At 48.9% G+C, this 27,047-nt stretch overlaps 1 protein-coding gene across 2 annotated transcripts in view; it reads right to left on the bottom strand.

Moving 5' to 3' along the window:
• CLPB (ClpB family mitochondrial disaggregase) overlaps positions 1-27,047 on the bottom strand; it is a 155,360-nt gene that overhangs the window by 23,894 nt on the left and 104,419 nt on the right. For both annotated transcript variants that reach the window (XM_082659851.1, XM_082659850.1), the window contains exons 6-7: positions 18,410-18,507; positions 6,093-6,207 (exon numbers count right to left, since the gene is read on the bottom strand). In XM_082659851.1, the coding sequence (XP_082515977.1) occupies positions 6,093-6,207; positions 18,410-18,507 (213 nt within the window). The remainder of the gene's footprint in view (positions 1-6,092; positions 6,208-18,409; positions 18,508-27,047) is intronic.

Here is a 27,047-nt window from a genome sequence, read left to right as displayed (position 1 = left end):
AGGGAGAGATGGCCGGGCAGTCTGGGTATGAAGGGACATTCCAGAGGAAAGCCCTGGTGTGTGCAAAACCAAAGTGAGACAAAAGTACTGCCTCCTCCTCCCATGCCAGGCCTTTGCCTCCATCTAGCTCAAGGTTCCGGGGGAGTCTGGGCAGGCTGACTCTTCTTTCCTGATAAGTTCTGGTGATGCAGTGGGAGAGATTTTTTTAACCTAACTGGAACATGTTTGTTCCATGCTTGTGCCACCTCCTAGGGAAACCTGTCCTTCAGAGGGACTCCATGGCTGAGTCATCTAAATGTCTATTAGCAATTTCCTATCTAAGCTTATAGGTTCGAGGAGCACAGCTCAAGAAGTATCTGCTGACTGAGTGGATACTGGTGCCTTGGGTTTGGTGGATGATGAGAGTGAGTTCTCTTCTTAGTCTGTAAGGATTAGTCTTTCTGAAGACAAACTATTGCTACTAAGGGGTTACGTATTAAAATTGCAAAAAACAGCTTTTGTTGAGCCCACCCATTATATGTGCCTATGTGCATGCTGTGAGGTAAGGGATCCCTGAAGGGAAGATTGACACCCTTCCAGAAAGAGGCTGAGATCAGAATTTGTGCTGAGGAGAGGCAGAACGTCAAGATGGTCTCAGACTTTGTTCATTTGAGTTCACTTGAGTTCAACCTTTTACACACCTGTGTACCAACCCTGGGGAAACAGACCTGAATGAGAGGTAGTTCCTGACCTTGGGAGGGAGAAAGACCACTGATGCCATGTGGTAAGTTCAGTTTTAAAAGATGTCCACGGGAAGCCCAGAGAAAGGGCCCTGCACCCAGGTGGAGGGCTAAGGAAGGCTTCCTGGAGGAGGCCTCGGTGTTGAGGGTCCCGGCAGGTGAGTGGAAGGGCAGGGCAGTCCAGACAATAAGAATGGCAGGCGCACAGGAGGGACACCTGAAGTGGTGAGGTGGGGAAGTGGAACTGTAAGAAGTTTTCTAAATCAGTCACTGCCTCTCTACAACTCAGGGATGACCTGGATGTATTTCTCAGATTAGAAACAGGACTCCAAGGGAGGGTCCAGAAAGGTGCAGTGCTTAGGAAGGTACATTTTTGGATTAGTCAAAGAGGGACGTGGAGCACAAGACAGGATGGTGCGCCTACTGTGTGCACATGGCTGATGTTGAGATTCTGAATTCGGGCCAGACCTTGGAAGAGCAGTCAAGGTGGTAGAGCTTCCTGGGGGAGTTCATGGGCTTGAGTCAACTGGGACCAGATGCAATGGGTTCTGGGGACAGGCCCCTGGTCAGAGGGAGCGACAGGGTGTGTAGGATGACCTGCTGCCCAGAAAAAGCTTCTTGGAGCAGGTCTGGGGAAAAAGCGTCAAAGGCTGAGTAGTATGGGCGTTGTAATTAACTATTTCGCTACAGTCACATTCCTAGTATGCTTGTGAACAACTAGAAAGCAGGCTTACAGCTTCTCTTCTTTCCTCAGAGCACATCAGAGATGGACAAAGGGCCATACCAAAATAATTAATCTGACAAACTTCACTAAGCATCTACTTCGAGCAGAGCGCTGTGCCAGGACATGGGAAAACAAAAATGATTCAGTCATGGTCTCTGCCCTCAGGAGTCTACAGTCTATTGCTCCTGAACTGAGTTAGGCTAAGTAAAAACCAGCCCGAGTGTGGGAGGTGGGCAGGGCTGGGGTGGGGAAGGGGCCAGAAGAAAGGGAATTACAAGCAGAGGGGGCAGCATCAACAAATGCAGGCAGGAGATCAACACAGCACATGCGGGGTAGCAGAAGCAGCCGTTTTGTGCAGTGCCAGGTGGGGACGGGTGGGGGCAACCGAGGAGGGGGAGCAGCAGGGGTGGGCCCTGTGTGACAGGCTAGGGCAGCCACTCAAAGATTTTAAACAGGTTTTTTTTTTTTTTCCCCCCTACACTTTACAAAGCTCACTCTAGCTGGGGAGAAGTGATTACAGGGAAAGAAAAGGAGGCAGAGACACCAGTGAGGAGGCCACTGCTTGGTTCACATGGGAGATACTGAGGTCCTGAGCTGGGGCAGCGGTATTAGGAACAGAGGGGAGAAGAACAGAGAGTTACAATGATAGAACTTGATGGGCTGTGAGGGGTGAGGGGGAGGGAAGGACCAAGGAAACACCTAAGTTTCTATTTAGGAGACCAGGGAACGGTAGTGCCTTTACTGCGACAGGAACATGGGAGGAGGGTGGGTTGGAGGAGGAGGGCGGAGTCTAGCTCTGAATGGGCTGAATAGACAACTGCTTGCGTTTCTGAGGATGGTGGGGCACAGAGGCTCTGAGCTCCCAGGAGGTCTGCCCAGTAGAACAGGCATCCTCCCCTTCCCCATGTTCAAGAACGGCTCTGCATTCTGGATGGAGAGCCTCACTTTCAATGTCAGTGCTCTGGCTTGTGGTCTGTAGGTTGGTCCTGCTTTGGCTCCAGTGACCCCAGAAGACCAGAGAGGCCATGGGGGCCTGGGCTGTGGGGCTGGTGCTTTATCTCCTCCATTTGTAAGGCGGTAACTGTGCGCCAGCCTTGCTAGAAGCCCTGCAGCTGGGGATCACACTGATAAATTCACTGTATTACTTTGCACAAATCAATATCCCAGCACTTACCAGGGGTTGATGTGACCGAAATTGGTTTCAGTCAATTCGTGAGGGTAATAAATGGCCATTTATCAAATCAATTCATTCTGCGGCACTTCTCTGCCTGCCCATCCTTGTGGTACCCCTGGGGTGCCAGGCTCCACCCAGCCAGTCCCCAGCACATATCTGACACTAGCCTAGAGGACTCAGGGAGGTCTGGCCTACCCTCTAGATCCGCCTCCCTCTCCTGCACCTACTTCAGTCTTGAGGTCCTGAGGCACTGGCTGCTGCTTACCTGCCACAAATTCCAACCCAAAGAGTGCCTCATGCTTCACCTGAGTTTGTAGCTGAACACAATCTATTATCAGTGTGATCCTGGCTGCAGGGCCTCTAGCAAGGTGGGTGCACAGTTACTGCTTTACAAATGGAAGAGAACATACCAACCCCTCAGCCCAGGCCATCCACGGCCTCTGTATCTTTTCCAGCATCACTGGAGCCATAGCAGGGTCAACCTACATACCACAGGACAAAGATCTGCCTCCAGATCTGAGGCAGTTCGGGTGACAGAATGGAGCTTTGGATAGAAGGAAGCACTCGGGGCAGACATTCTGACAGGTCCTAGGAGGTGGGGAGTGGAATCATCTACTCCTGCTCTGGGCCAAGGGCAGGGACAGACAAGGTGATGTAGGACCTGGGGAAGAGACCAGTCTGGGGCTGGGACTAGGGATAAGTCCCGGGTTGAAGGAAATAACTGTGGGCCTGACCTGTAGAGCACAGTACCCAATCCTAGGTGGTAAACATCTTGAGGAAGGGGACTAGATTTTGTTGAGTGCTATCTGGTACACGCTGGAAGAAGCATGTGCTTTACAGTCTGACAGTCCTGGATTTGGCTCCTCGGTACAGAGATGAGGAAACTGATGCTCAAAGAAGCTGAATGACCAGCCTGAGCTGCACAGCTGGTAAGTGGCCCACCTACGATTTGAGCCCTGGTTGATCCTCCCTCTCCCCCCAGCTACTTCTGGGAGCTTCATAGCTTATGGGCTTGAGAAGCTGGTGAGTAGCAGGAGGTAAGAGGAGCAGGCAACCTGCTGGGAAAGGGCTGTGTAAGAAGTGGGGGGAAAATATCACGATGGCAGCTGCAGTTCTGGCCCAAGTGGACATGGGACTCCAGCAGGATATGCTTTCTCAGATCTCTGCTAGGTCACCTGTCTCTCCCATGGGCTCCTCCTCCTCTCTTCTTCAACTCAAGAGTTCCCAGGTCTCCTTCCCCTCTACCTCAGACACAGAGTGCAGTGTTGCCACCTCCAAGGTGGTGGCTGAGGGTGGCTGTCTGTATCCAGACCCAAAAGGGCAGCCTGGTGTGGTCTGGGCCTGAGTAGCAGGAACTTGTGTATTCATAAAAGCTTTCCCTGGCTCCTGTGTGTGCCTGCAGGCAGCCTTCTGACCTCTAGCTGGTGAGGCAGCTCTGGTCTATGGGCTCCTCTTTTTTTTTTTTTTTTTAAATTAATTAATTAATTTTGGTTGTACTGGGTCTTCTTAGTTGCGGCAGGTGGGCTCCTTAGTTGCAGCTCGCCAGCTCCTTAGTTGCAGCATGTGGACTCCTTAGTTGTGGCAGGCGTGCTCCTTAGTTGCAGCTCCAGGGCTCCTTAGTTGCAGCTTGCTGGCTCCTTAGTTGTGGCAAGTGTGCTCCTTAGTTGCGGCATGTGAATTCTTAGTTGCGGCATGCATGTGGGCTCTAGTTCCCTGACCAGGGATTGAACCTGGGCCCCCTGCATTGGGAGCGTGGAGTCTTACCCACTGTGCCACCAGGGAAGTCCCTATGGGCTCCTCTTATTCACTGATGGTCAGGCCCCTGATGAGGGGCTCACGAGCCTACTGGTGTGTGAGGCATCTGGTGAATACTTGCAAAAACGACGTTGATGACAGATATAATGAGAAATTAACAGTCCCACTGGTGTGTGAGGATGATGGAGACTGGGCTGGGCTTAGTGTGTCACAGGGGTGACTGCCTTCATTGTTCAATGACTCCTCTAATAGGTTTCCTAGGGCTGACAAGGCCACTCCAGAATGTTCCAGAGGGGCACCACAATTTCAGACTCATTTCTCCTTTTACTGGCGAGAACTGGTGCTGGCCTTGGCAGTCTCTGGGCTGCATCTGGTGGGACTAGATGCAGCACCAGATGCAACATGTGAGTGGGACTGACCACGACATCACAGGGAAGAGGTTTTTAATTTTCTTTTTTTTTTTTTGGCCAAGCCACGTGGCACGCAGGATCCCAGTCCCTGACCAGGGATTGAACCTACACCCTCTGGAGTGGAAGCGCAGAGTCCTAACCACTGGACCTCCAGGGAAGTACCGGAAAGAAGTTTTTAAACTTGAGCTGAGCGTCAGATTGCCTGCAGGGCCTGTTAAAACACAGATTTCTGGGGAATTCCCTGGGGGCCCAGTGGTCAGGACTCTGCTTTCACTGCCGAGGGCCTGGGTTCAATCCCTGGTCGGAGAACTAAGATCCCATAAGCTGCATGGCATGGCCAAAAAAATAAATTAAAAAATAACCCCCAAAAACAAAACCCACAGATTTCTGGGGCCCCCTGCAAGAACTTCTTATTCCATAGGTCTGGGCTGAGGCCTCAGATCTACATTTCCAACGAGTTCCCAGAGGATGCTGGTGCTGCTGGTCCAGAGACCACTTTGAGAACCACTGCCCTGGGGGATACCCCTTGTCTAGGCCAGGCATAGGGTTCCACTGACCTTACCTCACCTGTCTGAGGTCACCCTCAGGGAGTCATGCACCTGAGTAGAGGAACAATAGTGAGGCCACCATCCTGAGCAGAATCTCAGTTTGATATATCTCTCTAGTGGGATCTGCATGGGGAGGAGGGCCATTAGATTAGGAGTTACACCAGCAGGCAGTCTAGCTCCCAGGGGTCAAAGTATCGGACATAAAGAACTTCTGAGGTGGAGAAGAAGGCACTCAAGACTTGTTCAGAATATTTTCCCCAAAATTGAACCAGCTGCTGACAAATTATACTGAAGTGTGGCAGAGTCCTGTGCTGGGAGACAGAAGATAAAAGTTCTAGTTCTGGCTCAACTGCTACATTACTAGTGATGGACAAACTCTTGTTCCTCTCTGGGTCTCAGTTTCCCTACCTGAAAAATGGGGGTGGGGTGGGGGCAGTAGACCAGATGAAGGTTAGAGTTAAATTCAAAGCATACGAAGGCAGCCTTGAGCAAATTACTGAAGTGCTCTGTCTCAGCTTCCTCATCTGTAAAAGAGGAATTTAATGGCACCAACCTCATAGGGTTGCTGTAAAGATTAAATGACACAACATATGCAAAGAGCTTAGAACACTGCCTGGAACATAGGAAGTATTCAACAAATGTTATGTTGTAATATTATTAGCCACTTCTCCCCAGCATGGAGACAGCAGGACTACAGCTCACTAGGGCAGACCGCGAGCTTCCTTGCCCTTTTTGGTGCAGGCCAGCATCTCGCATACTCACCAGCACCTACTGTGGCGATGGCACTCTCCTGGCCAATGATGTGCTCCTTCAGCCGCTGCTCCAGGGGAAAGCGGCGCCGTTCCTCGGCCTCACGTTTCCGCTGCTTCTCTTGGTACTGTGGGGAGAGAGGGAAGCTGGCTCAGGAGTGCTGGGCCCAGGAGGATCCTAGTTTCATTCTATCCCCCAACCCAGGGGGGAAAAACACAGGGTTTTTTCTCTGAGGGTCCTGATGCACAGCTCTGGCTCATGACCACTGGAGGCTGGCCCAGTCCTCCCCCTGCCCCTCGACCTAGGCCTCACCTCATCTCCCTACCTCGGGTGGCCACTGCTCAGGGGTCCTGCCTCACCCTGCTAGTAAGTACTGCTAGTAAATTAACCCTTGACTCTGGCGTCTGACAGAAGATTTGGTTCGAATCTCAGCTCTATCACTTACAAGATGTGCTCATTACCTGGAGCAAGTTACTTTGCCCCAGTTTTCTCCTCCGTAAATTGGGGATTAAATATGATAATGTATATAGAATGTGCCTAGCATCATGACTGATGTGCACTGAGTGCTTACAAATATAGGTTCCTTTCCTTTTCCACTTATCCTCTTTTTCTATAAATTTATTTATTTATTTATTTATTTTTGGCTGTGTTGGGTCCTTGTTGCTGCACGCGCGCTTTCTTTTAGTTGTGGTGAGTGAGGGCTACTCTTTGTTGCGGTGCGTGGGCTTCTCACTGTGGTGGCTTCTCTTGTTGCAGAGCACGGGCTCTAGGCGTGCGGGCTTCAGTAGTTGTGGTCCATGGGCTCTAGAGTGCAGGCTCAGTAGTGGTGGTGCACAGGCTTAGTTGTTCCACGACATGTGGGATCTTTCCAGACCAGGGATCGACCCGTGTCCCCTGCATTGGCAGGCGGATTCTTAACCACTGCACCACCAGGGAAGTCCTCCACTTAACCTCTTGAAACCTATTTTGGTTTTTAAACCAGAGCTACGAACACCCTCTACTTCAATGATACTGCATTTCAATTAAACACAACTATTCAGCAATTGCTGTGTGCCTGGCCCTGTGCATGCAATGATGGAAAGGTGGGGCAGGGGGAAGGAGGATTATACCCTGCCCCCTGGGAGGTTTAGATGATGCTGAGTGTCTGGCATGTGTCTGGCCTCCGGCTTGGTCCATTTCAGAAAAGGCAGATGGAGGAGGCCCGAGCTTGGTCCTGCTGCGAGGGAGAAGAGAAGAGCCAGGCCTTGCTCTCAGGAAGCTCAAAGTTGTGCAGGGGAGGAGAGGCAGGGTCTGTACACAAATACTACTCAGGCAGAATTAGCCATTTCCCTCATGGTTCCAAAGCATGTGTGCCTATTTCTAGCCTTGTACCTATCACTAAAAAAAAAAAATTACTTGAAAACCAGTTTGTTGCATGTGTGTGATTCTGTCTTCCAAATCAATTATGAGCCCCCTGAGGGTAGGCACTGCCTTTTACTCACTGCTATTCCCGGCACGGGTCCTGGCACAGTGGAGGCATCTGGTGAATATTTGCAAAAATGAAGTTGATGACAGATATAAAGAGAAATTAACAGCTAGACTGGGTGATGTAGGAGTACAGAGAAGGGAAGGATACATAAAGCACGGAAAAATTCTGGGAGACAGGAGGCTTGAAGGAGCTGGAATACTGGGCTAGGTGGGAGCTGTGGGACTATCTGGAGACTGGGCAAGGAGGGGTGAGTGTGTGGGTCTGATGATAAAGCATTTATGGAGGCCAGGGGATGGAGGGTGGGGGAAGGGAACAGGTCTTGAAGTGGGATGGAAAGACCTGGGTCTTCAGGAGGCTTCTTTCCCCTAGGGCCCCTGTAATACTGACAGCTTTCTAGAAAGCGAGCTGCCAAGGTATGGCCCTGTCACAAAAGTTGTGGCTGCAGATTGCTCTTGCAGGGAGAGTGGATGAAAAATACCTGCTGCTTGGGCAGTGTTTTCTTGTTAAGGTAGTGACCTTGACAGAAGTTAAAAAAAATAAATAGCAAACAATCCAATTTCGGCTGTTGCTATCAGTCTGTAACTGAAAGCTCCCATCAGTTCCGGGGTTTCATACGGAGCAATAATTCGGCGCTGATCCCAGCGGAGCAACACTTGCTGGTTGGAATCCAGCGTGTCATCGTGCAGCTCCCTCAGGCGCCACATACATCACCTGGCTCTGCCGACTCCAGGCATATATCTGCTTCCTCCTCCCTGTCCACTCAGCCCCTCTCAGCACTCGAGTCCACTGGGGTGGAAGGCTCTGATGGTGAGATGCACACATACCTGCTGGTACAGCACTGGCCAGCAGCCTGGCCAGCTCACAGTCAGTCTGGCTGCAGAAGGAAGCTGGCCTCGGAGGGTTTGTTAGGTCTGTTTCGTCACTTCCCCTCAGGGATGGGTATTCCTGCCTCTGGGCCTTTTGCTCACACTGCTCCCTCAGCACAAAAGTCTTCTCTATTCCCACCTACCTCTAAGTGATCTCAGTTTAAATACCAAATTGCCTAAGGAGCCTGTTGCCCTGGCCCCGGGACCTCCAGAGCACTTATTTAACTGACTGTTTATGTCTCCTTACTCCACACATGAGGTCCGTAGTGACAAAGCCCATGTTTTATTCATTGCTATAGCTCCAGCGCCTAGCATAGGGCCCTACTCACAGAAGAAGTCAATACATGTTGCCAACCGAATGAGGTAACTACCGTTTGTGGAACAGCTGCTGTGTGAAAGGCACGGTACTCAGCACTTTAGATGTAGTGTCTCACTGAATTCTTATAGTAGTCCCCATCTGGAGTTTGACTCCTCTTCTGGCTCACAGTGGGGCACACAGTGTGGCAGAAAGAAGCAGCTTTGCTCCACAAAGATGTGAATTTAGACCTCGCCTAATCCAGTTACTAGTTAGCTGACCTTGGGGAAGTTAATTCACCTCCCTGAATTTCAGTTTCCGCATCTCTAACACGGTGATGGTACTCACACCTACCTTGCAGGATCCTTGTGAGGATTAAGTGAGGTGATGTATATGAAACAACTGATAGGTCTCTGGCATACAACAAATGTGTACGTAGAAGTCGCTATGTGAGAGACTCAAGTGGCCAGCATAGTACCTGGCCCGTGGCAGGCCTCTGATAAATGTAACTTCTCCTTTGCTGCATTCTGATAACTGATTATCTAAACCAGTGCCTTTTTTGTTTGTTTGTTTTTGTTTTGGTGCTGGAACCCTTTTAACTAATTTAATCTGCACGGAGCCCACAGATAAGGGGAACGGTTGCTCCGGCTTAAGCAGAAGCCAGAGGCCAAGTCCACGTGGATGCCCCCACTTGCCCCAGTGTGGCTCCTGAGGCTTCTCCTCCTAGGAACCCTGGGTCTGCAGGGTACAGTCTCAACACCAACTGAGTTCTCAGGACGCCTCTACTGTCCGGGGTGGCTCAGCTCTGCCTGTCAATTTTCCTTACGCGGTAGAGAACTCCATATATAGGTACTTTTCATCTATTAGTTTGTGGGGCCTCACAAAACATATCTTCTTTCCTTTGCTACAGGCAAAGCCTAACATGACATTTCCCGCCACTTTGTTGGTTTGGGTACGGCCACCATGGCCTCCTTAAGTCTTTTTCAGGGAAATATTTCTACCTCCTATAACTCGACTTCACTGTCATGATTTTAGGTTATCTTAGTATTCCTATTATTTTCTTGGGCAATGGGAAAGGGTTCTTGACTTTTATGGGGGTGAGCATGGGGGAAAGGTTGCACTGTGATCTGGCTGGTTTCTCAGGAGCTTTCTAGATGGTACTGGGAAAGATTCAACCTATGGCTTAAATCTGAGCACATCCTCATTCTAGCATACTCCCTCCCAGCCTGAAGCCCTATATATCTCCTCAGAGAAACTTCTGAAACTGGATCAGACTTTTTGATAAAAATGTACAGGACAACGGGGTTAAACCAGGTAGAAGGTTACTGCTTCATGCTCTTTTCCTAATGCTTATTAGCACAGAGTTTATATTAAAAAATATGCTGAATGAATGAATGACTTTTTAAGGCATGAGCTATGAGTTCAGGCTTGTGGAAAACTAACCAGTGGAAGAACCTAGGAAAGGAAAACATTTGGTCTGCATATATTCTATTTGGGGGAGAGGAGAGAGAAGGATGGGAGAAGGCACTTGGTAAGGGTCTATGAATGTGGGCTACTGCTGTTCCCGGCTTTCTGAGGAAATGGGGAGGAAGGCTACAGGGACTGAGGTCAAGGCCCTGCTTTGACAGGATTCCACTGGAGGAGAAGACAGGTTAGATGACCCAGCCTGCAAAAGTAGGGGGCACTGGGCTGAGAGGCCCAAGAAGCTACCCAGGAGAGCAAGAGCGGGGGAGTGATCATCTTCTTAATAAAAGCCACATGCAATTAGCTTCAGAAGCCCTCACCTGGAGCTAGCAGCAACCAGCTCCCAATGCTTCATCTCGGCTGGATAATCATGGCCACTGGTTTCCATCATTCTTGATTTAATATGGCACCCCTCCTGGCTCTGAGTGCATTTACAGGAAAGGCCTGGGAGGCCGAGGCGAAGCCTAGCTGGGCTCTCGCTAGGAAGTGGGTGGCTGGGCAGAGAGGATCTGCAGAGGAGGGTTACAGGGAGAAGGGGTATGGCAGCACACCTACTGTTGGGCATTCCTCAGGAACAGGTCTGATAATAAACCTGGTAGTACATTCACTGAGAGAGGAGCGAGGTTAGGGGTGGTAGGCAGAATGAGACCCTGGACAAGAACAGGATAAGCATGGAAGAGGGAAGAGAAGAGAGGCCAAGCTGCAGTTTGTCTCTTGTGGGAGGTCAGGGCAGAGCCCACTGGCTGCTCACACACTCAGATATGCCCCATCCTCCTGACTCCCTGATCCAACCCCAACTTACATCACAGTCAGGGCTTCTACCATGCCCTGAAGCTGTGGGGGACAGAGAGGACTGGGTGCAGAGGCCAACAAAGGGGACCATGGGGCAACAGATGAGACTGGAGGGGTGTGGGATGATGGAATGAGTCCTGAGAAGGGGGGTGATGACAAGAGGAGCCTAGGGGTCCAACAAAGGAGCCTGGGAAATACAGCGCAGACAGGAGAGGAGACTGGGGGACAAGAGGGGCACCTAAGGGACTTCAAAGTCTCTTGAACTAGCTCAGAATCCACATCCTTGTAGAGGAAAGCTGGGTACAGAGCAGGCATCAGTCCCATCAGACTTGAGAACCACTATGTCAGCATCCCAGATTCCATTCTCCTCTCCTCCAGTCGATCCTCTTTTTGCTGCCAGAACCATATTTTTAACATGTAAATCAGATCATGTCATTCCTTTGCAAATAGCTGGGTTAATCCAGAGACAAGAGTGGTGAGAGAAGGTTAAGAGGCGCAAGGAGTGGCTAAGGTGAGAAAATGGGTTATGTTCTCCTCAGTCCATCACATCAGGAGGCACGTGATGCTCCTGTACCTGTGGCTGGGGATGTTAATTTTGATCACTTGGTTAAGGTGGTCTGTGCTAAGTTTCTCCAAAATTCTTCCCTTTGTAATTAATAAGTACCTTGTGGGGTGGGACTCAGTGACTGTGAAAATATCCTGTTACTCCTCAAACTTCCACTCACTAGTTTGAACATGGACTGATGAGTCTTGCTTGATTTAGAACCAACTGTTCTAAGTCTCACAGCCCTGTGGAGTTCAGAGGATCTCCTCCTTCCTCACTGTCCAGAGATGAAGTAATTAAAGCAGGGTCCCACTGGTAGCAAGTAATAAAGGCAGAACACTAACCCTTGTAGTCTAACTCCAGTGCCTGCACTTTCCACCCTGCTAGATAAGAAAAGACCTGTTCTTGCCTTCAGGAAGTTCAGAGCCTGTTTAGGAAGATGAGACTTAAAACACAAATTTCATATTCCTACTTTTAGCATGGGGTTACCTAACGAATTTATTGAAAATAAGCACCAGAGGGTGTTCTTGCCAGAAATGCATAATCTGAGTTGAATCATAGGAAACATTAGACAAACCCAAATTGAGGACGGTCTACAAAATAACCAGCTTGTACTCCTTAGAATGTCAAGGTCATGAAAGACAGACTGAGGAATTGTTCCAGATTAAAGGAGATCAGGGCTTCCCTAGTGGCGCAGTTGTTAAGAATCTGCCTGCCAATGCAGGGGACACGGGTTCGAGTCCTGGTCCGGGAAGATCCCACATGCTGCGGACCAATGAAGCCCGTGTGCCACAACTACTGAGCCTGCGCTCTAGAGCCCGTGAACCGCAAATCTACTGAGCCTGTGTGCCACAACTACTGTAGCTAGTGCACCTAGAGCCCGTGCTCCACAGCAAGAGAAGCCACCGCAATGAGAAGCCCCGCGCACCGCAACGAAGAGTAGCTCCCGCTCGCTGCAACTAGAGAAAGCCACGTGCGACAACAAAGACCCAACACAGCCAAAAAAAAAAAAAAAAAAAAAAAAAAAAAATTAAAAATAATTAAAAAATAAAGGAGACCAAAGAGACATGAAAACTGAATCCAGCTTCAGATCCAGAATTTTCTTTTCTTGTAAAGAGAATTATTGGGACAACTGGTGAAATCTGAATAACATCTATAGACTAGTTAATATCAATATTAATGCTCTGATTTTAAGGACTGTACTGAGATTATAAAAGAAAATTGCCCTTTATTTTTTAGGAAATTCATACAAGTATTTAGGGGTAAAGGGGTATCGAGTATATAACTTAACCCTCAAATGGTTCAGAAAAAATTATACATATCTCTCTCTATATATTATTTATATATACATAAGTAATAAAGCAAGTGCAATAAAATGTTAACAACTGGTATTATGGGTGAAGGTTTATGGGAATTTGCTGTACTATCTTTGAAATTATGTAAAAGTAAAAGTGAAACAAATCAGGACAATGCTTACCCTTAGGGATGGGTAGTGACTGGAGGGGAGTATGACGCAAATGAGTACTTGTAATAGTCTATTTCTTGATCAGGTATATTCAGCTTGTAAAAATACAGTGAGCTGTATACTTATGCGTACTTTATACAAATATGTTTCAACAAACAGTTTTTGAGAAGTTAAAAGAAGGGACTTCCCTGGTGGCGCAGTTGTTAAGAATCCGCCTGCCAATGCAGGCGACACGGGTTCGAGCCCTGGTCCGGGAAGATCCCATATGCAGCAGAGCAACTAAGCCCTGTGTGCCACAATGTGCGCCTGCACTCTAGAGCCCACGAGCCACAACTACTGAGCCCACGTGCCACAACTACTGAAGCCCGTGCACCTAGAGCCTGTGCTCTGCAACAAGAGAAGCCACTGTAATGAGAAGCCCGCGCACCGCAATGAAGAGTAGCCCCTGCTCACCGCAACTAGAGAAAGCCTGCGCGCAGCAACGAAGACCCAACGCAGCCACACACACAAAAAAAAGAAGCAAAAAGAAAAAGAAAGAAAGCAAAAGCCTGTCCCTGTAAAGCATGGAGTGCTGTTCTTGGCCCATGGAGAACCTGTAACGAAGGTCAGATGGTGCTGTCTGGGCCATCTGGGCCAAGCACAGAGCCAGGCATGCGGCACAGTGGCTCTCGAAATGAGATGCGAAGCAGGGAGCAGGTTGGGCAAGGCAGGGAAGGGATAGCTCTTCACCCTAAGCCAGGAGGAACATAAATCTCTTACCCTCCTGTATACCTCACCTGTTCTCTCCTGATAGCTTCCTTCTGATCTGATGGGAGCACCCAGGCTTGCAGCCCAGAATGAGGGGCTCAGGGGAGCACTGCATCCCCAGCTACCCCTGAAGCAAATGAAAAAATACAGAGATAGGAAATGTGCTTGTGATTCTGTCACTGGGATATGCAAATAAAATATATATGATAGGCCTATCTGCCTAATATTCCTGCCAATTCATTCTCTGGATGTGATTAAAATGAGCAATAAATTCCTCGTGAGTCTCGATGGAGTGAGGATCTGGGAGCGGAGATGCGGGCTGGCACAAGCACGTCCCCCTCAGCTGAATATTCATCATGGAATAGCTCCCTATATTTTTGTTTTATCTGCCATCGTGTGCACAGAGATAGATTTCTACCTCTCCTTCATCTCTTAGTTAAGATGTGGAAATGGTCTAAGCTTTAAGTATTAAACTCTCCAGCTACTGAAATCCTTCAAAGTGAGATCACAGTTATCTTCTCTATGAAGCCTGCCCTGCTTATTCTGTCTGGAGGTGATCCATGCTTTCCTGGGGCCCCCACAAACTCTGTATGGACCCCTCCTAAGGCACAAGTCAGTCTGTGCGTATCAGAGCTAAGAGCGCCTGCCTCTCCCCATCTTCCTCTCCCAACAGCCAGCTCAGGAGACAGGAGCTGGGCTTCATCCACCTCTGGATCTTCTCAGGGGGCCCAAGGGGGCTTCTGCACACAGAGAATGCTGAGAGAACTGAGCAAACCGGCCATGAGGAGAAACTTATTTAAGCCACCTAAGGTGACAGAGATTCTTAGATAAGTGAGTGACACATTTTAAAAGGCAGAAGAAAATTAAAAATTAGGCTTATGGATAATTCTAAAATGAGAAAATCATCAAGAAATAATAAGTGAAAAAAGCAGATCCCAAATATGGAACTAGGATCATAACTCATAACACCTTCAGGACCAAGTAGGAAATACAAATGTCTGACAGGCAAGCACATAATACAATAGGAAATAGGTGCCTGTGGGTGGAGAGTCCACGCTCCAACCTCTAAGGCATTATACTCATATTTAAAAAGAAAAAAAGTTGGCAAAATAAAACATGGCTGCCAGTTTGAGACCCCTGGGGTTTATACAGTAGGCTACTAACCAGGTTAAAAAAAAAAAGACCACTTATATAAATATATATAGATATGGTTCAGAAAAGGCAAATGTAGTATCATAAGAAGAAATCTCTGATTCTTATCCCAATAGTTGCTAATAATAGCTTGATTTTCTAAAGTCACATGCTTTATTTCAGCTTCAGATTTCTCATTTGTAAAATGTGGGGAATAAGAGCTACTTCATGGCTTTGTTACAGGATTAGAAAAAATATATATTAGAACACCTGGCAGAGTGCCTAGATGCACTTGATAAATGGTACCTACAATTATTATAAATAATTAAAAACATTAATAGCAGTTATGTACAGGTAGTCAAGCTATCAGGCTAAAACGTTTTTAACTGAGATTCAGTTCAGTTGACATCTCTTCCAGGAAGCCTTCCTTGATCTCCCAGGCAGTATTAGAAGCCACCTTGGCTTTCCATAGTCCCTGTCCCTGGCCTTCCCTGGGACTGATGAGTTGGTGGTATCATGCTTTACTTGCCTGTCTCCTCACCAGATTGGGACTTCCTTGAGGGTTTCACCCAGCTGTCTTCTTCCCATCTAGCTGAGAGCCTGGCACACAGATGTCATTCATAAATATGTACTGACTTATTTAATTCTCTTCATTTTACTCTCCAAATTTTCCATAATGGGAAAGATGACTTTTATAATTACAAATTTTCTATAAAGAGCCCATAACTGACTATAGAGGTAGGTGAAGGTGGAAGAGGCTGAGCTGGGTGGCAGGGGGATGCCGGATGGAAAGCAGGGGAGGAAGATAAGATCAGAGTGGTGGTAACCTATGTCTAGACAAAGAGCCAGGAGATGAGGTCTCAGGTTGGAGCCTCAGCACCCTCCAGGCCTGAATCATTATGTTACTGACATGGGGCCTGAACTCAGAAAGGAGCAGCTGCTGCTTACTTACTGGCAGAGGGAGACAGAACCCAGTCTCAAGCAGTGTTCTTCCCCTGAAACTCTTCCGCAAAACTCTTCCGCACAATTTTGAAAAGGCAGTTTTTTGCAGCTTGGAGGAAAAAAGCAGAGCGGAAAGAATGGGTGACCATGGAGATGCTGAGCAACTAAGAGAAAGACAACGCTGCTGACATCCAGGGAGAGGTGAGGGTGGTTCACGTGGGTAGAATTTGAGGGGACTGCAGAGCAATCAAGTGGAAGTGCTCAGCAGACAGGTGAACACTTCGGAAGGAGGAAATCCAGACTGGGTAAAGGGATCAAGTGCAGAGAGGTGACGACAGAGAAAGTCTTCCAGCTGAGAGGTGACAGAACCCCTGGGCTGGCTCTGAGTGGTCTTCTAGCCTCTAAAGGCAGTCCCTGCCTGGGGTCACAGCTCTGTGAGGGAGCTCCTCCTGCAGCAGCCATCCGTTAGGCCTGGCTCTGTCCTAGTCCTAATACTGAATTAATTTCCTCTCCTCCCATCCCCACCCCAGTCGTCCCTGTGTCTACGTGCATCTCTCCTTTCCAGGCCAGACGCCCCATTGCCTTCGGCCTTTTCTCATGGCACAGTTCTGCTTGCCTCCTTACTGCCCCCCTCTGCACAGATTCTAAGAGCTCAGTCTACTCAGAAGGTAGCATCTGCAATTGCCCTCTGTGGTCCAGAAGGATCTGACTGGCACAGAGGACGCAACTGCCACGTATTCACTCGGGACACCAGCTTTGTACTGATGTGGCTGACATCAGGCCATTTCTTGGGCAGCCAAATTTTGTTAAGGGTCCCTCTGCAGCCCTAACCCTTCCACCCTCTCTGGCACTAAGTGGCCTGTTCTCCTGCTTTACATGACTAGACCAGGGCCTGCCCTATGTCACACCACCTGACAAATATGGGTACTTTTGGCCAAGTGCAGCGCTTGCTCTCAGGGGACAGTGGTTTGGCCTGAAAAGGGAGATAATGATGGGGAGGCAGTCCCTGAGGTGACTTGAAACAGTGCTCAGGGATTTCCTTATGGCATGGGGGAAGCTGACCCAACTACAGGACAGGAACATGGGATTAGTTCCAGTGAGTTGTGAGTGGAAGTAAAGGGTCCTACTTCCAGGCTGAGCAGTTAGCTGCAGATGCAAGGCCCTTCAGAGCACTCTCTCCTCTCTGTAAGCAAGCAGCAGTATTTCAGAGGGTGGCTGCTCTGCCAGTCAGGTCCCTGAGGACCTAGGATGAGCACAACCCGCCTCTGCTGACGTTCATGTGTAGCATGAGGTAAAAATGAATCTTTGCTGTTTTAAGCCTCCGAAATTTTGGGTTGTTACAATACCATGACCTAGTTTATCCTGACTGCTACACAGACAATGGTATTTTGAATGGAACCTTAGAAACCACTTAGTCACAATGTTTTCATAAAGGTAAACTGATCTTCAAAAGGGGAAGCGCTCACCCGAGGTCACCCAGTCAGTGAGTGGGGGAGCTGGGATCACAACCCCTGTCTTGTCTGTCTTAGTCCGGTGACCTAAGTGCTCTTACTCAAGACACAGAGAATATGTGCCACTAGGTGGGACCTGTCACTCTTAATCATCTCAAAGCACTTCGGCCAGTTTGCCAATGAGAGACTCCATGATGCTGGAAAGAGCTCAAGACTGAGAGTCAGAAACCAAGCCTTCCAGTTCCAGTCCTGCCAGTGAACCTACTATATGACCCCCTGTCCAAGTCTTAGTTACAGTTTTGACAGTAACTCACTCTGGGACCAAATGCAAGTCACACCACATCCCTGGGGTCCAGTCTCCCCAGGAGGAAAAGAAGTCATTTGATTTAGGTTTCAGAGATTTAAAATGTGTGCCCACAGCACAGCCTTCAGGGAGGTTACCTGGGGGGTAGGGACAGTCCGGTGGGCGGGGCACTGGGCCACCTCTCCTTCAACAAGAACAGCTCTCTTTTCCTCTGACTTATTTGTTTAGACTTCGATAAGATTTCCCATCACCGGACTTGATGACTTCTCAGGTCCCTGCCAGCTCTGAGATTTGTGATTCTAGTTCTTGGATTCTGCCAAGCACTTTCTGAGATATAATTGGGTGGCTGAGAGGAGCAGAAGGCAGCCTGTTTTCAGAAGGTTCAAAAGTCTGGTTGAGAAGATCAAATGAAGATGGAGATTGTTTTGGCTCAGATTCCATACAAGGCTCTCTGGAGTGTGTGTGGAGGGAAGAGGTCAGGGAATAGCTCTAGAAGGAGTGATGACGGGAAAGGATTACTTGATGAGGCTAAAGAATACATGAGGCCTGAGGAAATAGTACTTAGGCTGAGATTTATGTCTTGCTGTCCTTCCTCCTATGAAAAGGAGCTGGAAGGTCCATTACCTCAAAAACTGAATTTGAAAGTCCTCAGAAGACAGAAGTGGCCCAGGCCTCTTCCTGGTCAGGAAGAGGGGCGGCTTCCTATTCTTGATGAGAGTGGGGGTTGGATTTCAATTTAAATAGACAATAATCCCCTAAGGAGAAGTGGCCCTTGGTGTGGAGCCTGACATAATTTAATGAGTGAAAGACCAAATGCAGCATGGAGTGCCCACAGGCCTTCTCCTTTCTTTGAGACTTACCTTGGCCTCAGAAGTCCTTAAGAGCTTCATCACCTCCCCTTCTCGAGCATAATCCAAGGGTGTGTGTCCCATTTCATTCCTCTGCAGGGGGTTAGCTCCTGGCAGGAGGAGAAGGAGAAATAGAGCCTCTATGAGTGATCAGTGGGCTCTCGGCCTTCCCTCAGAGGTGGCTTGTGCCTTGATTTCAGTGTAAGGAAGGCCCACAGAAATATGGAGCAACAGAAACCTAAGAGATTGAAATACATGTTAAGCTACTCTGAGAGAGGAGTTCTCAGTCCTCTCTGACACAGTGGTCAGGGTACTGAGGCTCCTACATGGGCATGCACACGTGCAGAAACACACCACCCATGCAGAGAGGTGCCACCCACACAGATATGCTATACACACACACAGGTGTGCTGTGCATACAAAAATACACACAGCCAAACATGCTAAAAAATACACCAAACACGCACATAGATTAATACACCCCAACACCAATGCGTTATTCATTAAAATGCCTGCATTATCAAATTCGTTTGTACACAGATGAATATTCATTCACCAAATCATATAAAAATCTAAAGCACAGAATATACGAAATAACCGTGAAAAGGCCCCCTTCTTTCTGCTCTCTGCCTCTCCCTCTCCTTTAATGCTCTCTTCCTTCTGGACACTTCCTGCCTACCAGAGTCAGCTGAGTCCTCTGGTCATCATCAGCAACCTGGCTGTGCCAGCCCTCACCGGTGCTACTTGTTGGTGAGTTTGTGCACTCAGGCAGGCATTTCCTCCAATCATTAGTTCCTATGATTTGAAGACAAAGAACTTTAAGTATAACAAAAAGAAGAGGCTTGCTGGGGGCCATGCATCTACCTTCTCTCACTTTTAAGTGCCGGCAGCTGATGAGCCCTGAATAAAGTGTCCACTTGGTGCAAAGCCTTGTGGACAGGCAGTCGTGGAGGAAAGGCTACTCTAACCCCCATGCTATCAGAATCTCCTTCCCAAAGCCTAGGTCTGAGCACCTCACTCTACTCTTCAAAAACTGTCCATTCCATTCAATTTGCCAAATCTTGAATGAGTGGGGCCTGGGAACATGGAAGATTCAGATCTGGCCCTGTTCTAAAAGCACTTCTCTCAAGAACTATGTGTTAAATGGAACATTAAGGTAGTGGTCAACTAGTATTCCTTGATCTTCTTTTTTGCTAGGGAAGTGTTGTCTAGAAGTAAAGAAGGGTTAAGACACAGTCCCTGCCACAGGATATAATAAGTTGGCTGGGGACACTAAATACACAGGTAAGGCCGTGTCACCACAAGGCCTGGCTCGGGGGGATGTCCAGCCACTGTTTGTTGATGGACAGTAAAAATCAGTGTTTCTCAATCCCAGGCTGAGGAAACATTTATATCATGATATAAAATCATTCCTATTGAAACTCTCTGCTTCTTTTTTTTTTTTTTTTTGCGGTATGCGGGCCTCTCACTGTTGTGGCCTCTCCCGTTGCGGAGCACAGGCTCCGGATGTGCAGGCTCAGCGGCCAAGGCTCACGGGCCCAGCCGCTCTGTGGCATGTGGGATCTTCCCGGACCAGGGCACGAACCCGTGTCCCCTGCATCGGCAGGCGGACTCTCAACCACTGCGCCACCAGGGAAGCCCAACTCTCTGCTTCTTAAAGGACTATATACTTACCGACAATGGCAAACATTCATTAAGCATTTACAAGTGGCTGTCTGCCTGGGCTGTAGAGAAGAGGTGTGGGAGGATGAGGGGAAAGGAACAGAGAGCAGAAAGTATGATCCAGGCCAAGGAAACTTACTGTCAATAAGAAAAATTAATACTTTTATATACGATCCTCTTTTCTAATAGAAATCTGGTATAAAATATTAATATAAATAATCTTTACTACAATATAATTCACATACCATTTAAAGTATACAATTCAAAAAAATATACAATTCAGTGGTTTTAAATGCACTTACAACATCATACATCATCAGCACTATCTAATTCCAGATCACTTTCGTCATCCTGAAAGGAAACCCCGTCACCATTACCAGAGACACTCCTCATTCCCCTCAACCCCAGCAACCATTAGCCTACTTTCTGTTCCTGTATTTGCCTACACTTGACATTTCATAAAAATGGCATCATACAACATGTGGTCTTTTCAGTCTGGTTTTTTAAATTTAGCATGTTTTCAAGGTTCATCCATGTTGCAGCACATGTCATTCATGCTACAACATGAATGTAGGAATATAGCATGTACTTCTTTCTTTTATGGTTGAATAATATTCCATTCTATGGACGTACCCCATTTTGTTTACCTATTCACCAGCTGATGAACATTTGAGTTGTTCCCCCTTTTGGCTATTATGAATATGCTGCTACGAACATCTGTGTACAAGTCTTTGCATGGACGTATGTTTTCATGTCTCGGGTATATATCTAGAAGTGGTGATGATAATAAGAATAATAGCCACGGGTATTTACTTACTATGTGCTAGGCACGGCGCTCTGTACTTTATATACGTTATATCATTAAATCCTTACAACCATCGTGAGGGGCAGGAATTAAATTACCATGCTACAGACATGGAAACTGGGCTCAGAGGAGTGAGACAACTAGCCAAGGTCACAAAGTCATTTGTTTGGAGCAGGAGTCGAACTCTGGTCGACTACAATTCTCCACACTCCCACCAGGACAGCCATGACACACCACTGGTGAAAAATTATTCTGTGGTTTTTTACTGTTTACAGGATAAAATACAACCTTCCTAATAAGGAGGGTGCCTGGGTTCTTCCTAACTAGCAGGCAAGTTCTCAGATGCTCAGTTGGAGCCTCATTTTTTCTTTCAATTCTGTTGGTGCTTACTGGGCACTGTGTATCAGGGCCCTGTATATAGGAAGATGGGGGACTGCCAAAGCCAATGAAGAGTTTTCTTTTTTACATTTCTTGACCACTCTGTAGAAACTGATACCTTGGCCACTCTCTCCTTTGAGTTCTAAAAACCACTTTTCAGGTTTTCCTCACACCCTGTGACTGTTCCTTCTCTCTTCTGCAGGCTCCTCTTCCTGTCTTTAAGATGAGGTCGGGCTTCCCTGGTGGCGCGGTGGATAAGAATCTGCCTGCCAATGCAGGGGACACGGGTTCGATCCCTGGTCTGGGAAGATCCCACATGCTGTGGAGCAACTAAGCCCGTGCGCCACAACTACTGAGCCTGCACTCTAGAGTTCGCAATCCACAACTACTGAAGCCCGCACGCCTAGAGCCCATGCTCCGCAACAAGGGGAGACACCGCAATGAGAAGCCTGTGCACTGCAACAGAGTAGCCCCCGCTCGCTGCAACTAGAGAAAGCCCGCGCTCAGCAACGAAGACCCAACACAGCCAAAAATTAAAAAAAAAAAAAAAAAAAAAAAAAAGATTAGGTGCCATCTAGAGTTCGAGTCTAGGCACAATTCCAGCTCTCCAGAAGCTAACGGGGACCAGAGGTGACCATGCAACTACAACTCAGGCCAAGTGTGATCAGTGTGCTGAAGGAGGGACAGCAGGACTGTGGAGGCTCAGGAAGGAACACAGCGCTAAGGGGCTTGTTCGCCTGGCCCAGTTTTCCCAGCCCAGCCCTGTTCTCTCTGGTGCTCAGCACTGAGAACTCGACGGGCAGTGGCAGACATCATCTTCCCCTTTCCCAAAGCTCCTGGACCACAGTTAGGGAGGGCCGAAAGAGAGCTACAGTCATGCAGTGGAAAGGCCTCTCCTTTCTCAGGTAGCCTCAGGGGGAGCTCTGTCACTAAATATGGGCTAGAGTGGAAGGGGGATGAGGGAGAGACCTCTGGAAGGGAAAGAAGAGAAGAACAAAGAGAAAAGATAAATGGTTAAGAGAGGAAAAAAAAATTGGGAGAGAGAAGGGGAGGGGGAGAGGAAGAGAGGTGAGAGAAGAAGATAGTGGAAGACCAGAGGGTGAGATTAGAAGCTTCAAACAAGTGCTGTCAGTGATCTATATTTGCTTACAGAATGAAAAATGTGTGCCATAAACATTGGCCACTGAGTAGTTTCTAGTAGGAGTCATGTCACTTCTCATAAAGGATGGGATGGGGATAGGTAGGGCATCTCTGCACCGGGGCCAGCCAGCACAGGGATGCCTTTTAAAGCAGGGCTGGGCCTGTCACCAGCCCAGGAGGCTCTCAGCTAGGCCCCACCCCAGCCACCCCGAGCGGGAAAGCCAGCCAGGCTCCCCAAGGTTCTGGAGCCTCAGGGCAGCACGGCTGCTCCCACTTTAGGAAGGCTGAGGCAGGGGCATCATGGATAATGTCCATCTAATATTAGTCCCCCAGCCCCTGCACCCTTGCTCTGGTGCTCTGGCTTGACTAATTGCTGTAATAATTGATGGAACCTGACTTCTACAACTGATCGATTTCACCTCCACGACCAACGGCCACAAACCATTACACTCCAATAAATAACCACGTTGGGCCTCACCCGCCTGCCCTCTCCAGGGGCATCAGGATGGCCCATGCCCTGGCCTGACCTCCCCTTGCCTCCCACCCAGGGCCCCTCCGGGCCAAGCAGCTGGTCTAGAGGGTCAGGCTTCTGGAAGTAAGTCAGAGGGCTGGGCGGAGGTGGGGAGCGCTAATCGCAGGCCATCCGTCACCTCCCACTGGCTGTCTGGGGCTCAGGCCAACACCTGGAGCACCCCAGGCAGTATAGTGCAGGACCCCTCCCCTCCTCTCCCTGCTTCAGATTAGTGTGTCCCAGCTTATAATATTTGATAAACAGCAGATTGGCTCCCTGGCAGCACTGCTGCGGCTGCGCCTGCCCCCTACAGCTGTGGAAGGTCACTCATTGGGGAAATATGTTTCTGTCAGTGGTATTGAAAAAAGTTTAGTGGAGTGACAGGCCTCAATTTTTCAAATTTTATTAACTCCATCCTCTTAACCATTTGTCTTGAATTCCTTCAGATTCTGGGGGATCTGTCAATAGGGCTCGGGCCAGGAAAGTAGGATGGGGGTGGATGGTCCTGGACCGGTCCTGGCTGGTGCCAGTGACAGGCTTGGGTCTCAACACCCAGGGCAGGATAAGGCAGTGGAAATGGTATTCATGGGAGAGGAGGCCTGGCCCATGGGGGCTCAGGGAGCCTGCTGCTCTTCTCTGGTACAGCACCTGCTTTAGGTTTGACATAATCATAGGCTTTCTGAGTGGAAAAAGACCTTAATGATGAGCTCTTCCAATTCCTTAAGAAGAGACTCCCCTCTACTACATTCGAAACAGGTGGGTCATTCTGGCTTCCCTGAACATGCCCAGAACCCAGTCCCAAGCTCATGGCCTACCAAGGGGTTCCTGCCACTAAACTGAGGGAAGATTCTTTTCACATGAGCCCCAATCTCTCTCTCCAACCCCACTCTCACCTTGGACTTCCTGTAAACACCTGTTCATCTTTTAAGACTCAGTTCAGGCTTCTTCTCCAGGAAATCTTCCTTGTTTCCCTACCACCCCAGGCTTGGTACCATCCTTTGTGCTCCCACAGGCCCATCTGCTTCTATCTTACTACACTGATCCCTGTGTTAAAACAGTCTGTCTCCATCCAAGACTGAGAACCCTCAGAAGTCAGGGACCATGGCTGATCCACTGCTATATCCTGACTACCCAGCACAGGGCCCGGCACAGAACAGGTGTTCAATGAGATTTACCAAATGAACGGACTTCTTTCCATGTGCTATCTTCTGAGGGCACACACAACATGGCTGTTCTTCCTGATCCAGAAAAGCCCTTCTCACAGCAAGTGTGTGACCATGTTCTTTGCTCCTGTGGGCCAAAGCCCCCAGTCTCTTTGCTGGTTCTAGACACCTCTTTGTCTGGGTGACAGATCAGGTCAGGTCAGGCTCTGACACCCTCAGTGCTCTGTGGGTGGGAAGTGGGGAGGAAGTGGTTGGAGAGAGAGGCCCACTTGCCCTTCCTGGGGAGAGTGCTAAAATCAGAGTGGGAGATGGGATTCAGATCTTCTCCGTGCTGACAGCAAGCCTAAGGTGGGGAGGGGAGGAGGCATGTTACTCCCTCCTCCCTTGACACCACTCTGTTCTGGCCCTCTGCTATCTCTGTGACTATCTAAGAAGATGATGCGTATGAGACAGCTTAAAAAAACCCCAGTAACTGTCCTATACAAATGTGTGAGGCTATATTATCAATAATATTGACATGCTCACCCACTCCCTCCCACCCCCCACAGTTCTATCAGCCGTTGGGGCCTTCTAGTGACCCAGATCTACCACCACTGCAGTTTCCATGATTCACCCCTTCCCCTAACTGCAGCTGGCTCCCTGCCCCCTAAAAGGGCACACAGCCTGGGAGCCAGTAGGGATGGGGATCACCACTCCCTGGCTGTATGACTGGGGTCCTGCTTCATTTCTCTGGTGGTAATGACTGCTGCCCTGCCTACCTCTAGGGGTTCTGTTTGAACTAAATAAGATAAAAAGCTTGAAAACTATTGGTGGGGAGAAAGATTGTACTGGCTGTACAATGCTCTTTGTAATAACTTCTGCATTCACTCTTCCTTTCCATTTTTACTGCTGGCTCCTTTAGCACCTTCATCCTGATTTTCACTATTTTAACAGTCTGTTTACTATTTCCAATTAGAAGGTTTTGTTGAATATAAGGGAAATCTTTCCCATGATCAGAGACATCAATATGGAGCCATCCATTCTTTTTGGTTGCGAGCTCCCCATCAAGGAAGCCCTCCAAGAGAGACAGGACGACCACATGAGAGATGCCGTGCACCTGTCCCATCTCCACACTCACCTTCACTCATCTCCACACTGTTGTCTGGGACACTCCTCATGCCTTGGAACCCCACTCCTTGTCTCCCTGACTATCCGGACCCTACCCCCTTTTCAAGGGCCCTTCTCTGGGAAGCCTCCTCGCCCTTCCAGTTCTCAATGCTCATCATCTATGGGCTCCTATTATCCTCCCACTCCTCCCTTTTCTGGGAGTCCATCTCTGTTTAATCTTCAGAGTTAGTCTGTGTGTAGCTCCTCAGGTCAGAGATGGACTGATTCTTCTGTGTGTTCCCAGAGGCTGAAGGTGAGAGAGAGGAGCCCTGTCCAGAATGCTGCAGGCAGCACAGCAGCACTGGGAACAGAGCTGAGGTTCCTGAGCTTTTCCCCTAAACCAACCACTGAGCATTCTCAACAGAATGCATACACCCGCGTACATGTGCACCTGCAGATCAGCCTCCCTGGTAACCGAGAACATTTACTGAGTTCTTATTATGTGCCATACCCTGTGCCAACTACTTCCTTCTATTTAATTCTTAATAAGAATTTGATGAAGAAAGCAGGAGAGGTATAATTTTTTTCCATTTCACAGATAACTGAGTCCAGTGGAAGAGCAAGGTGAAAGGAGACTGGCTAACATTTGTTGGGTGTTACGGCCTTTATATACAGTTTTCATCATACAAAGACTGAGAAAACAGAAGCGGGGAGAACTGAAATAATCTGCCCACAGTCATGGGACTTATTATACTATTTTTCTCTTTTGTATATGTTTGAAATTTTCCATAATAAAAAAAATTTTTTTTTAAAGAAGACAGGTCTGGTTTTCCACCACACAGTGCTACCTTCCAAAGGCCTGATGACTCAAAAAGAGCTAAAAATCATCTTTCCTCTTCCCTTCCAATGTGCTCAGATGATCCAAAACCAAGATGGGGGTGGGGCGGGTCTCCAGAGGCAGGTTTGGGACAGGCAGGTTTGGGACAGACAGCTTTGTAGAAGGGTACGAAATGGAACTCCTTTTCCTCCCATTCAGGGCTCCCCTGTCTGGGGTGACAGGGGAGCCCCCAAACAGGTCATTTAGAAGTCCTAGCTGGCCCCCAGAATGTCATTTGGAAGTCCTAATTCTCTGACACACACAGTCTGGTTGGGAACCCTTGCCTTCAGGGAGGTGGATTTCTAAAATTCATGGAACAGAAGATGGCGGAAGAGTAAGACGCGGAGATCACGTTCCTCCCCACAGATACACCAGAAATACATCTACGCGTGGAACAACTCCTACAGAGCATCTACTGAACGCTGGCAGAAGACCTCAGACCTCCCAAAAGGCAAGAAACCCCCCACGTACCTGGGTAGGGCAAAAAAAAAACTAAACAGAGACAAAAGGATAGGGACGCGTCCTGCACCAGCGGGAGAGAGCTGTGAAGGAGGAAAAGTGTCCACACACTAGGAAGCCCCTTCGCGGGTGGAGACTTCGGGAGGCGGAGTGGGGGAGCTTGGGAGCCGCGGAGGAGAGCACAGCAACAGGGGGGCGGAGGGCAAAGCGGACAGATTCCAGCGCAGAGGATCGGGCCGACCGGAACTTGCCAGCCGAGAGGCTTGTCTGCTCGCCCGCCGGGGCGGGCGGGACTGGGAGCTGAGGCTCCGGCTTTTGTCGGAGCGCCGGGAGAGGACTGAGGTTGGCGGCGTGAACACAGCCTGCGGGGCGTTGGTGCACCGCGGCTGGCCGGGAGAGAGTCCGGGGAGAAGTCTGGAACTGCCGAAGAGGCAAGAGACTTTTACGTCCCTCTTTGTTTCCTGGTGCACGAGGAGAGGGGATTAAGAACGCTGCTTGAGAGAGCTCCAGGGACGGGCGCGGGCCGCGGCTAGGGGTGCGGAGCCCAGAGACGGACGTGGCTAGGGCCG

Source organism: Grampus griseus (genome assembly GCF_964374135.1).
Source record: "Grampus griseus genome assembly, chromosome: 8".
In the NCBI taxonomy this organism is placed as follows: domain Eukaryota; kingdom Metazoa; phylum Chordata; class Mammalia; order Artiodactyla; family Delphinidae; genus Grampus; species Grampus griseus.
Note: the sequence above shows the minus strand (reverse complement) of the source record. Positions and strands in the feature narration are given on the sequence as shown.